Source organism: Nematostella vectensis, chromosome 1 (assembly GCF_932526225.1).
Source record: "Nematostella vectensis chromosome 1, jaNemVect1.1, whole genome shotgun sequence".
Lineage (NCBI taxonomy): Eukaryota > Metazoa > Cnidaria > Anthozoa > Actiniaria > Edwardsiidae > Nematostella > Nematostella vectensis.
Genome location: NC_064034.1, coordinates 20,692,329 through 20,705,656, shown reverse-complemented (window position 1 = coordinate 20,705,656; position 13,328 = coordinate 20,692,329). Strand labels below are relative to the sequence as shown.

General features: G+C 37.9%; 1 protein-coding gene across 2 annotated transcripts; it reads right to left on the bottom strand.

Moving 5' to 3' along the window:
• Nucleotides 1–16: 16 nt before the first annotated feature.
• LOC5503921 (polynucleotide 5'-hydroxyl-kinase NOL9) lies at nt 17–13,033 on the bottom strand. Of its 2 annotated transcripts, XM_048725438.1 has the most exons (17): nt 12,698–13,033; nt 12,280–12,340; nt 11,664–12,011; nt 9,197–9,259; nt 8,995–9,082; nt 5,641–5,737; nt 5,278–5,375; nt 5,078–5,111; nt 4,863–4,999; nt 3,764–3,986; nt 3,311–3,427; nt 3,048–3,237; nt 2,781–2,852; nt 2,548–2,623; nt 1,774–1,904; nt 969–1,134; nt 17–910 (listed from the first exon to the last, which is right to left on the bottom strand). In XM_048725438.1, exons 1-16 carry the CDS (start codon nt 12,934–12,936, stop codon nt 1,006–1,008), a joined length of 2,103 nt encoding a protein of 700 aa, XP_048581395.1. In that variant the 5' UTR covers nt 12,937–13,033; the 3' UTR covers nt 17–910; nt 969–1,005. The 2 variants fall into 2 exon arrangements, with proteins under 2 accessions (XP_048581395.1, XP_048581392.1); XM_048725435.1 differs by having other exon boundaries at nt 17–1,134.
• Nucleotides 13,034–13,328: the final 295 nt, after the last annotated feature.

Here is a 13,328-nt window from a genome sequence, read left to right as displayed (position 1 = left end):
ATCACAAACAAAGCTCTTGCGTAAATATATTCTTTTAATTACAAAGAATCCTTTTGTTAACTTGTTTTATTGCCGATAAACCATATTGTGCATATCTGCTGTACTCCAGGGTTGTATGGCAGACGATATGCTAGGCACATGACCTACTCGCCAGTCACGAGACTTGCCAGCAATACACAATACGCGGATAACTGTAACCCACGTGATCGACTTTGCAGGACATGCCTGAAATGCAGGAGTCACGTGATTGTATAGCCGGGAATGGGGATCAAGTGATTGTATAGCCGGGAATGGGGATCACGTGATTGTATTGCCGGGAATTGAGAACACGTGATTGTATTGTCGGGAATGGCAGGCCCGTACACAGGATTTTTTAGGGGGGGGGGGGGGGGGGGGAAGCAAAATCCGAAAAAGTGGGCCTAATTTTTCTGGGTGGAAGGGGGGAGTGACCACCCTCTGACCACCCCTGAAAGAACAAAATGTGATTTTTTATGCCTTTGCATTTGGCTACAAAAAAAGTCTGACTTATGTTGATGACATACCAGAGTGATCTCACTTATGCTTTATAATTTTGTCGACAAATAGCACGTCTATTACCTTATTGAAAACCGAAAGTGAACTTTCGGCCGTTGTGGGGGGGGGGGGGGGGGGGGGGTACGTTCGCACCCCCTGCATCCCCCGTGGGTACGGGCCTGAATGGGGACCACGTGATTTAATTGCCGGAAATGGGGGTCACCTGATTGTATAGCCGGGAATGGGGATCACGTGATTGTATTGCCGGAAATGGGGATCGCGTGATTGTATTGCCGGAAATGGGGATCACGTGATTGTATTGCAAGGAATGGGGGTCACCTGATTGTATTGCCGGCAATGGGGATCACGTGATTGTATTGCAAGGAATGGGGATCACATGATTGTATTGCCGGCAATGGGGATCACGTGATTGTATTGCAAGGAATGGGGATCACATGATTGTATTGGCGGGAATGGGGATCACGTCACATGTCACATGACCGGCCTGCCAGGAGAGCTGTGTCTCTTTCTGAGCAGATTGTAACGAACTTTTCTCGCCCCAGCTCCTTTCAGATCGTACGTAAACTCTGACGATATGTATGGCGAACATGCCCGGGCTTCCTGAGGTTAGAAAAACACGATGTTATTATTATTATAAAGTTATACCATGGCGTGAGGCGAATTGAGTTATTAGATACATTTAGCACCGCGTTTTTTCTCGGAAACGGCAAACGTCAAACTCCGCGTTTTGACTTCAGGAGCACCGTCTATAAACTCACGCTTGAGACCAAAAACTAGTGTTATTAATCACTTGACCCTTGAAATAGTATATTTTCATTGACAATTTGCACAACTACTAATACTTTTGGCTTGGTTGAAGTCGAGCACATGTTTTGCACTTTTTCCCGCCAAATGCAACATTTCCCGCCAAATGTGCTAAACTACGTTTTCGCCAGTACGCCAAGCCGCAAACCGGTAACGGCTAACCGCGGTTTGCCGTTTGCGTTTATTCTGAAAACGCGATTCTAAATCCCTTGACTACTATACCGGCCAAGAAGAACACATGAGGACAACCCTTCACAAGCCAAATATGCATCTCTCCCAAATAAATACAATAAGCTTAAGACAACTAGCTTTAGTCTAACAAATAGATTGAAAACATTTGTTTCTAAACAAAATTAGAGCACCCCACCCCTGGAGTTTCAAACCCTGGGGATTGCCAACATATAGTCCACATGGCGTGCTAGATAAATGTGTCACCTGCAGCCAAAGTGTGGCTGGTACTTCCAGGTTTCCCTTGAGCAAGATGTTGACCCTCTTTAGTACATCAAGTGGGACAGGGGTCAGGATGTAGAACAGTTTGTTCACAGGGTCAACGTTCCGCACGATGCCTGGAATACCAAGGAGAATTGGTAACCATGAAATGCCTATTGACTTTCCTCCCGTTTTTTATTAATTTATAAAAAGCTTTGGCATGATCTGTCTATCAGACGCACGCACAAAATGAGATCTATTTGTCAAGTCCCAGGAGGCATTCTTATGGGTTTCCTGTGGTCAATAAGAGTCACAGGAATCCATCTCCCAGTTGACAGGGTTGTCTCGCAGTCAATCAAAGGAATCCCAAATTGATTTAAATAATGTCAATCAATCACTCTTTTGTTAATGTTTACAATTGAAAATACAATGGTTAATTTGCAGAAAACCTTCAAAATCACCAACCATGATTGAAGTTTTATACTTTATTTAAAATTATATTTGATTTAAAGTTTCTCAGTTATCTGCTAGACGATGGAAATGGATTCTTTGGATTACTCAGGCTAAGTTCAAACGTTGTATTATCCATGAACAGTATTCAATGTTGATGCATGCAAATGAAGATTAAACAATTGACTCGATTCATTTGCATGAATTTGGAAAGAATATGGCTCATGGGTAATACGATGTTTATACTTAGCCTCGGTATAGTGCGGGAGCATAAAATGGTATAAAATAGGCCTTCTTTAAGGGCTTTAGTGTAATGCTTATGAGACATACCTAACCCCAGACACTCAAGCGAGTGTGGAGCTTTGTGTAGAACTTTGACTTCACTTTGCTCAAGGTCGCCACTTGCCTGCAATGGTGTAACCACGATAGGAAAGAAATCATGATCAGAATTCTTACCATCAGGTTATAAAAGTAAGACCCTTGGGGTGTCTCTTACACTTCTATTATAGCAGTAAGAACCGAAATGGTTCAGTTAAAAACTATAAATAAACTGCAGATGTTACCTTGGTAGAGGAAGACACAGCCAGCCCAACAATACTCGCATTTAGTGACATCAACACATGACTTCTAGGGACCTGTAAAAAATTCAACGCATCATTAAAAAGATGCAACATTCCCTTAAAAACTCTTGTACTTTTGTTGTTTGTAACCCTATGGTATTTTTCCCTTTAAAGTTGTTCAAAGCTGGGTAATGGTGCTGATATATTGTTAACTGCACAAGACATTACACTTAACCCGCTGTGAAATTTAAATTACAAGATAATTGATACCTCAGTGTGTACGACAGCCACAGTCATGTGGTTCCATGGTACTTTGTATGGGACATAGCTTGTCAGTGAGGAAGGGCCACACGTCAGTGAGGAAGGGCCACCATTGTTTCGTCTTGCTACAGGAAGGACATCCTGTACTTTGCTAAAGTATGAAATCAGTTTCATTGCACGATGGTCTGAAGAGTGGAGCCTGAAAGAACACCAACAATGAAAACATACGTCATGTTATGCAATGTCATGTCAGTGTATAAATATAGCCCCACCTTGATGCTTGGTCTCCCTGTGTACAAGCAGATTTCAGCTGAACAATGACTGGCTCATTGTGGGTGTGCTGCATGTCAGTTAGTAGTTCTGTTGGGCTCCCTGAGGTATCTCCATTCCTTTTTCAAAAGGAATGGAATAAGAATGAATTAGAAATCACAAGAATATCAAACAGAAAATTACTGTGGATTCTGATTAGTAGCTTATGTGTATTTTTCAAATATTCTTGGGCTGGAAATTTAACTAACTTAAGATCTTTAACATAGTAACAATTCAATAAAATGAAAGTGATTTCAAAAACCTCCAACCTTTTTGTCTTAGACTCAAGCTCAAAATTTTTGTTTTTGTTTTGTTTTCTACAAAAAAAGGCCCCTTAATCATGAAATTTAATAAAAAGCAATAAGGTACATATAATGGCAAGCAGTAAGCAAAGGCATTTATTAGTATTTATGTACCTGAGGTTATCAAGTAGACTATCAAATGCTTCACACTTCACTCCGCTACTTCCATCCATACCACTCTGACCGAGCACCGGGTAAACCCATCCTGGGGTGCTCATAAGAAAATCCCTTGTCAATATTGGCAGGTTCCTGGATGCTTGTGTGGTAGAGTTGATCTGGATGAGATGTGATGGCTGAGTGATGCGGAAGACATCCATAAGGAGCGGTATTCCCATTCCTGGTATAAATGATTCAATTACTGCAAGGGACTGCTCATTTTTCAAAGTGGAGGTAGACTCAGTGAGAGAATAAGGGCCCTCAAAAAACATTTCACTAAAGGGAGGGGGTGTGGGGCTGAAAGTTTAAGAGGGGCTCCAGAAATTCCAATGTTTGGTAGGGGAACATGAAAAAGAAAATGCAGACTCTCATCCAGCCACATCTCTTCTCATGTTGAAATAATAAAATGTCCGAAAGAGCACACCTACATTACACATTTTTATAAGGAGGGTAGGGAGAGTGGAACCCCAAAAAATTCCAGTAAGACCTGGGTAATGCTCCATGAAAGAACAAGGCAACCAATGGCATGTTACTAGGCAACCTAACGGCATGTTACTAGGCAACCTAATGGCATGTTACTAGGCAACCTAATGGCATGTAACAAGGTAACCTAACGGCATGTAACAAGGTAACCTAACGACAAATGCACACTGGCATGTCAAAAATGTCTTAATTCTAGAAATTTGATTGGCTAAGACAAAAAAAATATAGCATAAGATACACAAAACACACCTTAAAGCAAATAGATTCAGTTCTCAAGCGATTCAGAAGCTTGTATATTCCACAGAATTAAAATAAGCACCCCCTCCCGCCCCCCCAAAAAAAAGTGCCCTGGGCTTATTTGAATCATTACAGCATATTCAAGAAGGGAAGGGCGTCTTATATGTTCTGCCTGATATCCTATTGGGAAAAGCTAAATGATAAAGCTTTTTGCCCCAGGACAATAGACCTTTGTCAAGTTCTTGCAAGGATGACTACTTTAAACTCAAAAGAGGGGCAGTGAGTAAAGTGCATATCCATCATGTACAATAGAATACAAGCAGTTCCAAATACTTACCCTTCACCCACCCTTGTGTGTTCACCACTAACGGTATGCCATCTAACCTCTTCTTGTAGAATGAGTGCAGGTCTTCAATTGACTTGATGTAACCTTGGGGGTTATCTCTAGGTGAAATATCACCAAAGAAATACGCTCTGGGAATTTATGACAGATAACTTGTCAATGATAATCATAACCGTTTTTCATGCCATTTGTAAATGTCACATGCAAACCTTTCTGGCCATTGTTGGTGCGTAAATGGAGACCCTACAAAAAATGTATATAATAAATGTTATATATAAAACTAAAACTCAATGAAGAAGCAACCAGCTTATATAAGCACCTATATTTTAACTTCATTCAGAAGTCTTCATCATAAATGGTATAGATATAGTTAGATAAGAAAAAAAATCAATCAGGAAAGGTTACTGACCTAGTAATGGGGAGGTGACGCGAGTGATTGACAGGATGGCAGGTGGAGTGAACTCTGTCTGGCCAACGTCACATTCCAAATAGCATACTTCTGGAAAACTAAACACCAGATGGTGTATTGGATTCAAAATCCTAGCAACTGGGTGACAGGTTAAGCACCTTCTCTTCAGTGCAAAACACATTTATAGGTGCCGTTGCATTGTGCTTAAGGCAGCATTTCATAACTGCACAAAATTAGTGTGTGTGCAGAATTCACTTTGCATGAACAGATGCCCTTGCTGTCCTCTCCCTATTTTAATAATAACTTAAAAGTTATTGGAAATGCAAAAAGAGGACATGTAGAGAAAGTAGTTGTAATAATCACCTGTTTAACAGTCCATTCACCATAAACCTTGCAAGCGTTGACTTGCCCACCCCTTTGCCTCCACATATCAGTAAAGAAGGACATCTGCCTGTTGGTCCTAAAAAGAGTAAGCGATTTGAAAAACAGAATTACTGAGAAGCAGTTTAAGCTACAGGCAATACTAGCAACAACAGTTAGTATACTAACCTTATGCTAATATATACAACAGTTAGTATACTAACCTTATACTAATATATACAACAGTTAGTATACTAACCTTATGCTAATATATACAACAGTTAGTATACTAACCTTATGCTAATATATACAACAGTTAGTATACTAACCTTATGCTAATATATACTGCCAACAGTTAGTATACTAACCTTATGCTAATATATACTGCCAACAGTTAGTATACTAACCTTATGCTAATATATACAACAGTTAGTATACTAACCTTATGCTAATATATACAACAGTTAGTATACTAAACTTATGCTAATATATACAACAGTTAGTATACTAACCTTATGCTAATATATACAACAGTTAGTATACTAACCTTATACTAATATATACAACAGTTAGTATACTAACCTTATACTAATATATACAACAGTTAGTATACTAACCTTATACTAATATATACAACAGTTAGTATACTAACCTTACGCTAATATATACAACAGTTAGTATACTAACCTTATACTAATATATACAACAGTTAGTATACTAACCTTATACTAATATATACAACAGTTAGTATACTAACCTTATACTAATATATACAACAGTTAGTATACTAACCTTATACTAATATATACAACAGTTAGTATACTAACCTTATGCTAATATATACAACAGTTAGTATACTAACCTTACGCTAATATATACAACAGTTAGTATACTAACCTTATACTAATATATACAACAGTTAGTATACTAACCTTATACTAATATATACAACAGTTAGTATACTAACCTTATGCTAATATATACAACAGTTAGTATACTAACCTTATACTAATATATACAACAGTTAGTATACTAACCTTATGCTAATATATACAACAGTTAGTATACTAACCTTACGCTAATATATACAACAGTTAGTATACTAACCTTATACTAATATATACAACAGTTAGTATACTAACCTTATACTAATATATACAACAGTTAGTATACTAACCTTATGCTAATATATACAACAGTTAGTATACTAACCTTATGCTAATATATACAACAGTTAGTATACTAACCTTATGCTAATATATACAACAGTTAGTATACTAACCTTATGCTAATATATACAACAGTTAGTATACTAACCTTATGCTAATATATACAACAGTTAGTATACTAACCTTATGCTAATATATACAACAGTTAGTATACTAACCTTATGCTAATATATACAACAGTTAGTATACTAACCTTATGCTAATATATACAACAGTTAGTATACTAACCTTATGCTAATATATACTGCAAACAGTTAGTATACTAACCTTATGCTAATATATACTGCCAACAGTTAGTATACTAACCTTATGCTAATATATACAACAGTTAGTATACTAACCTTATGCTAATATATACTGCCAACAGTTAGTATACTAACCTTATGCTAATATATACTGCCAACAGTTAGTATACTAACCTTATGCTAATATATACTGCCAACATTTAGTATACTAACCTTATGCTAATATATACTGCCAACAGTTAGTATACTAACCTTATGCTAATATATACTGCCAACATTTAGTATACTAACCTTATGCTAATATATACAACAGTTAGTATACTAACCTTATGCTAATATATACAACAGTTAGTATACTAACCTTATGCTAATATATACAACAGTTAGTATACTAACCTTATGCTAATATATACAACAGTTAGTATACTAACCTTATGCTAATATATACAACAGTTAGTATACTAACCTTATGCTAATATATACAACAGTTAGTATACTAACCTTATGCTAATATATACTGCAAACAGTTAGTATACTAACCTTATGCTAATATATACTGCCAACAGTTAGTATACTAACCTTTTGCTAATATATACAACAGTTAGTATACTAACCTTATGCTAATATATACTGCCAACAGTTAGTATACTAACCTTATACTAATATATACTGCCAACAGTTAGTATACTAACCTTATGCTAATATATACTGCCAACAGTTAGTATACTAACCTTATGCTAATATATACAACAGTTAGTATACTAACCTTACGCTAATATATACTGCCAACAGTTAGTATACTAACCTTATGCTAATATATACAACAGTTAGTATACTAACCTTATGCTAATATATACTGCCAACAGTTAGTATACTAACCTTATGCTAATATATACTGCCAACATTTAGTATACTAACCTTATGCTAATATATACTGCCAACATTTAGTATACTAACCTTATGCTAATATATACTGCCAACAGTTAGTATACTAACCTTATGCTAATATATACTGCCAACATTTAGTATACTAACCTTATGCTAATATATACTGCCAACATTTAGTATACTAACCTTATGCTAATATATACTGCAAACAGTTAGTATACTAACCTTATGCTAATATATACTGCAAACAGTTAGTATACTAACCTTATGCTAATATATACTGCCAACAGTTAGTATACTAACCTTATGCTAATATATACTGCCAACAGTTAGTATACTAACCTTATGCTAATATATACAACAGTTAGTATACTAACCTTATGCTAATATATACTGCCAACAGTTAGTATACTAACCTTAGGCTAATATATACTGCCGCCTTGAAATTAGCAAATAAATTTGTACTCCATTACTTGCCCAAAATGCAAGGTTTGCGCTTTGTTTGGAAATAGCATGTCAATCAAAACACCCCCAACTTTTGACTTACTTTGTGCTATTCCCCCAAAAAAAAGTTTTTTAAATTTTGGTTTGGATTAAAATTATAAATTAATACATAATATACCAAGTCTTCAAAAGGAAGTTTCTGTCTATTAGACAATCCTAGTTGATGCCTTGCATATTTATTTTGTTATTTTGAGTTAAGAGGGGGGGACTTCTTTAAAGTGGGTGCTTTTTTTCAAAATTCAGGCTCACACCCCTATATGAATGACTTACATGCCTTAATTTCAAGTACTATATATTTTTTTTTTTAAATTGAAGCTACTTTTTTCAAACAATAAGAAATAAATAAGCACAATTTCATCAAATAGCTAAGTGTACATCTTTTATCAACTCTGGGTGCTAAAAGCATGCATTTGGTTACCAATGCAATTTCAGATTGCAAAGTTCAGGGGGGAGGGGTACTCAGTTTATTTGATCCATGTTTCTTTTCTTACCTTCTTTTATTTGATGTATGGCATGGAGGAGATCTGACCATTTTTTTGGTTCATGGAACACTGTCAAGTCTTCAGAATTCACATTACGCTTACAGAATTTAAAGACAAAATTGTAATTACTTTAATAAATATAATTACTAATTAATCATCCAAAATTGATTTATTGCTACATAAACACCCATACTAAGCACCATCACTTTACCAGTCTAAATCCTAAAGCTGCTGAGGTGACATCATGAGCAGAAGAATTATCTACTTGTGTGTCCTAAAACATATAAATGAGGAAATGACGAACAAACTTTTATTTGACCACACTCTTATCAAACCATTTTACTTCTGACCAACATCACCATCAGCAGTATCACCAGCACAATCATTGTCAGCAACACTCATGCCTCACAACCACTGCCATCATAATCATCAACACAATCACATGCACTGCCGTCATAATCATCATCACAACCACAACCACTGCCGTCATAATCATCATCACAACCACTGCCACTGCCGTCATAATCATCATCACAACCACTGCCACTGCCGTCATAATCATCATCACAACCACAACCACTGCCGTCATAATCATCATCACAATCACTGCCACTGCCGTCATAATCATCATCACAACCACAACCACTGCCGTCATAATCATCATCACAATCACTGCCACTGTCGTCATAATCATCATCACAATCACAACCACTGCCGTCATAATCATCATCACAATCACTGCCACTGCCGTCATAATCATCATCACAACCACAACCACTGCCGTCATAATCATCATCACAACCACAACCACTGCCGTCATAATCATCACAACCACAACCACAACCACTGCCGTCATAATCATCATCACAACCACAACCACTGCCGTCATAATCATCATCACAACCACAACCACTGCCGTCATAATCATCATCACAACCACAACCACTGCCGTCATAATCATCATCACAACCACAACCACTGCCGTCATAATCATCATCACAATCACTGCCACTGTCGTCATAATCATCATCACAATCACAACCACTGCCGTCATAATCATCATCACAATCACTGCCACTGCCGTCATAATCATCATCACAACCACAACCACTGCCGTCATAATCATCATCACAACCACAACCACTGCCGTCATAATCATCACAACCACAACCACAACCACTGCCGTCATAATCATCATCACAACCACAACCACTGCCGTCATAATCATCATCACAACCACAACCACTGCCGTCATAATCATCATCACAACCACAACCACTGCCGTCATAATCATCATCACAACCACAACCACAACCACTGCCGTCATAATCATCATCACAACCACAACCACAACCACTGCCGTCATAATCATCATCACAACCACAACCACAACCACTGCCGTCATAATCATCATCACAACCACAACCACAACCACTGCCGTCATAATCATCATCACAACCACAACCACTGCCGTCATAATCATCATCACAACCACAACCACAACCACTGCCGTCATAATCATCATCACAACCACTGCCACCATAATCATCTTCACAGCCACAAACCACTGCCGCCGTAATCACCATCACAACCACAACCACTGCCGTCATAATCATCACAACCACAACCACTGCTGTCATAATCATCATCACAACCACAACCACAACCACAACCACTGCCGCCGTAATCACCATCACAACCACAACCACTGCCGTCATAATCATCACAACCACAACCACTGCTGTCATAATCATCATCACAACCACAACCACTGCCGTCATAATCATCATCACAACCACAACCACAACCACAACCACTGCCGCCGTAATCACCATCACAACCACAACCACTGCCGTCATAATCATCACAACCACAACCACTGCCACCATAATCATCTTCACAGCCACAAACCACTGCCGCCGTAATCACCATCACAACCACAACCACTGCTGTCATAATCATCATCACAACCACAACCACTGCCGTCATAATCATCATCACAACCACAACCACTCCTGTCATAATCATCATCACAACCACAACCACTGCCATCATAATCATCATCACAACCACAACCACTGTTGTCATAATCATCATCACAACCACAACCACTGCCGTCATAATCATCATCACAACCACAACCACTGTTGTCATAATCATCATCACAACCACAACCACTGCCGTCATAATCATCATCACAACCACAACCACTGCCGTCATAATCATCATCACAACCACAACCACTGCCATCATAATCACCATCACAACCACAACCACTGCCGTCATAATCATCATCACAACCACAACCACTGCCGTCATAATCATCATCACAACCACAACCACTGCCGTCATAATCATCATCACAACCACAACCACTGCCGTCATAATCACCATCACAACCACAACCACTGCCGTCATAATCATCATCACAACCACAACCACTGCCGTCATAATCATCATCACAACCACGACAGCCACCATCATCATCACTACCATCATTATCATCCTCAATATCATCATTATTATTATGACAATAATAATAAACATCAATCACAACCACAATACTATCATCATTATCATTATTATCATCCAACATCACCCTTGTCTCCATCACAAATACCATTGCTTTTATCAAGCAACATGGTACAGTAGGCCAAAGTCTAGCTTTTAAAAAATACCTTTATACTTGCAGTACTAAATAAATCTTCATAGGGCTTGTATTGACATAGGAAATCTGTGTCCACTGTCCTCAATGACTTTAGCATTAGGACACTTGAGGCCTTTTGTGCTCTCGACAATCCAGCCTTCCTGATGTCTTTAGATTGTGTATGTAACAACTCCTTGATTGATATGAGGTGGGCTTGTCTGTTCTCAACAATACTAGCTGTGTCTCTTATTGTTAAAAAGCTTGACGAACTTGGGGAGAACACTTGATAAAATGAATTGCATGGTGAAATAAGAGAGCCTAGAATGCTCACAGTTCCTAGCAAAGCTTTGATATCAGCTTTACCCTGAAGGGCCACTTCCTGTGACAAACATGAAAAACATACTAGTAAGTGATTGAGAATCAGTGAAATTGACAAGTGAGTTATTGACAGTAAGTGCCATTGACAAGTGAGTGATTAGTGTTAAGTGACATTAATTGACAGCATGACATTGATTGACAAGAAAGTGATTGACAGACATTGGTTGACAGTACATAACATTGTTTCATGAGTGAGTGATTGACAGTGAATGACATATATTGACAGCTGATAAAATGTTACAAAGGGGTTACAAAATAAATTCTCTTACCTGGTTAACTTTGAAGAAAAGAAGACAGCAATTCTGTAGATCACCCTTCAGAAATAATAGACTGTGTAATAGAACAAAGACGTTTCTTAAAGTCTTAAAGTCATAACTCTTTATAGCTTGCGCTAATTCAAACATAAGCTTAACTTAAAATGATGGTTGAAGGCTTTCATAGAAAGTGCTCAATACTCGAGAGTAGAGCGGTGTATAGTGTTGGTTTGAGAAAAATACAAACTACATAGGTTTCCCTACAGGTCTGTTTCGTGGTTGCCCACTCATCAGGGGATTTTCCCCTGATGAGTGGGCAACCACGAAACAGACCTGTAGGGAAACCTATGTAGTTTGTATTTTTCTCAAACCAACACTAAGCTTAACTTATATACATAATTTCTTATTGCACTGAATAAAAATAATCTCTCACCATTTCGCATCTAAGCTAACAACATTAACCCCACTGGGCTGTATCCCTGTCTCTTCTGCCAAACCCTTATCAGCTTGTTGTAGTTTTTCAAGCTTTTTCTTCTTTTTCGGGCTTGACTTCCCCACGTGCATGGCCATAACATCGCTTGCAGATGCCTTGCGTTTTCTTTTTCTCCCATCCATCACCTTAAATAAGTATCTTTGTACTAATATACGAATACTATATTGCAGTCTGCGCATCCTGACGTTTGAAAATTCGTAAATTTCGCATTGTACACGAAAAACATAAACATTTTGCGCTCGCCGCCATGTTGGATTCGGCGTTAAGACCCAGTCTCTCTCCGTCCTGCGCTTTTCAGCACGCAGCTTCCAATCATTTATTCAAAATTGGTTTCACGCGATCTGGTGTCCTTTATCGAACAATCACTTTAATCATACAAACAAACATACGATGTTGCAATAAAAAAAATAGATACTGTGTGCATAGTTAATATTAAATATGCTCTGTGTTAGCAGATTAGTGGTTCGAGCACGGGCTTCAGGATAGTTAGAAGGTGTCGTCACAAAAGCGTTTAAAAATATATATTCTACGCAAAATTTTTACTAGCTACTACGCTCGCTCGGTCGATTAC

Excerpts from the sequence above, each read along its gene's own strand:
- LOC5503921 (XM_048725435.1), bottom strand. The coding sequence starts at position 12,936 with ATGCGCAGACTGCAATATAGTATTCGTATATTAGTACAAAGATACTTA. Across the intron at positions 3,428-3,763 it reads AGTCTACTTGATAACCTCAG|GAATGGAGATACCTCAGGGA; the intron begins GTACATAAATAC and ends CTTTTGAAAAAG. Across the intron at positions 2,853-3,047 it reads TGGCTGTCGTACACACTGAG|GTCCCTAGAAGTCATGTGTT; the intron begins GTATCAATTATC and ends AATTTTTTACAG.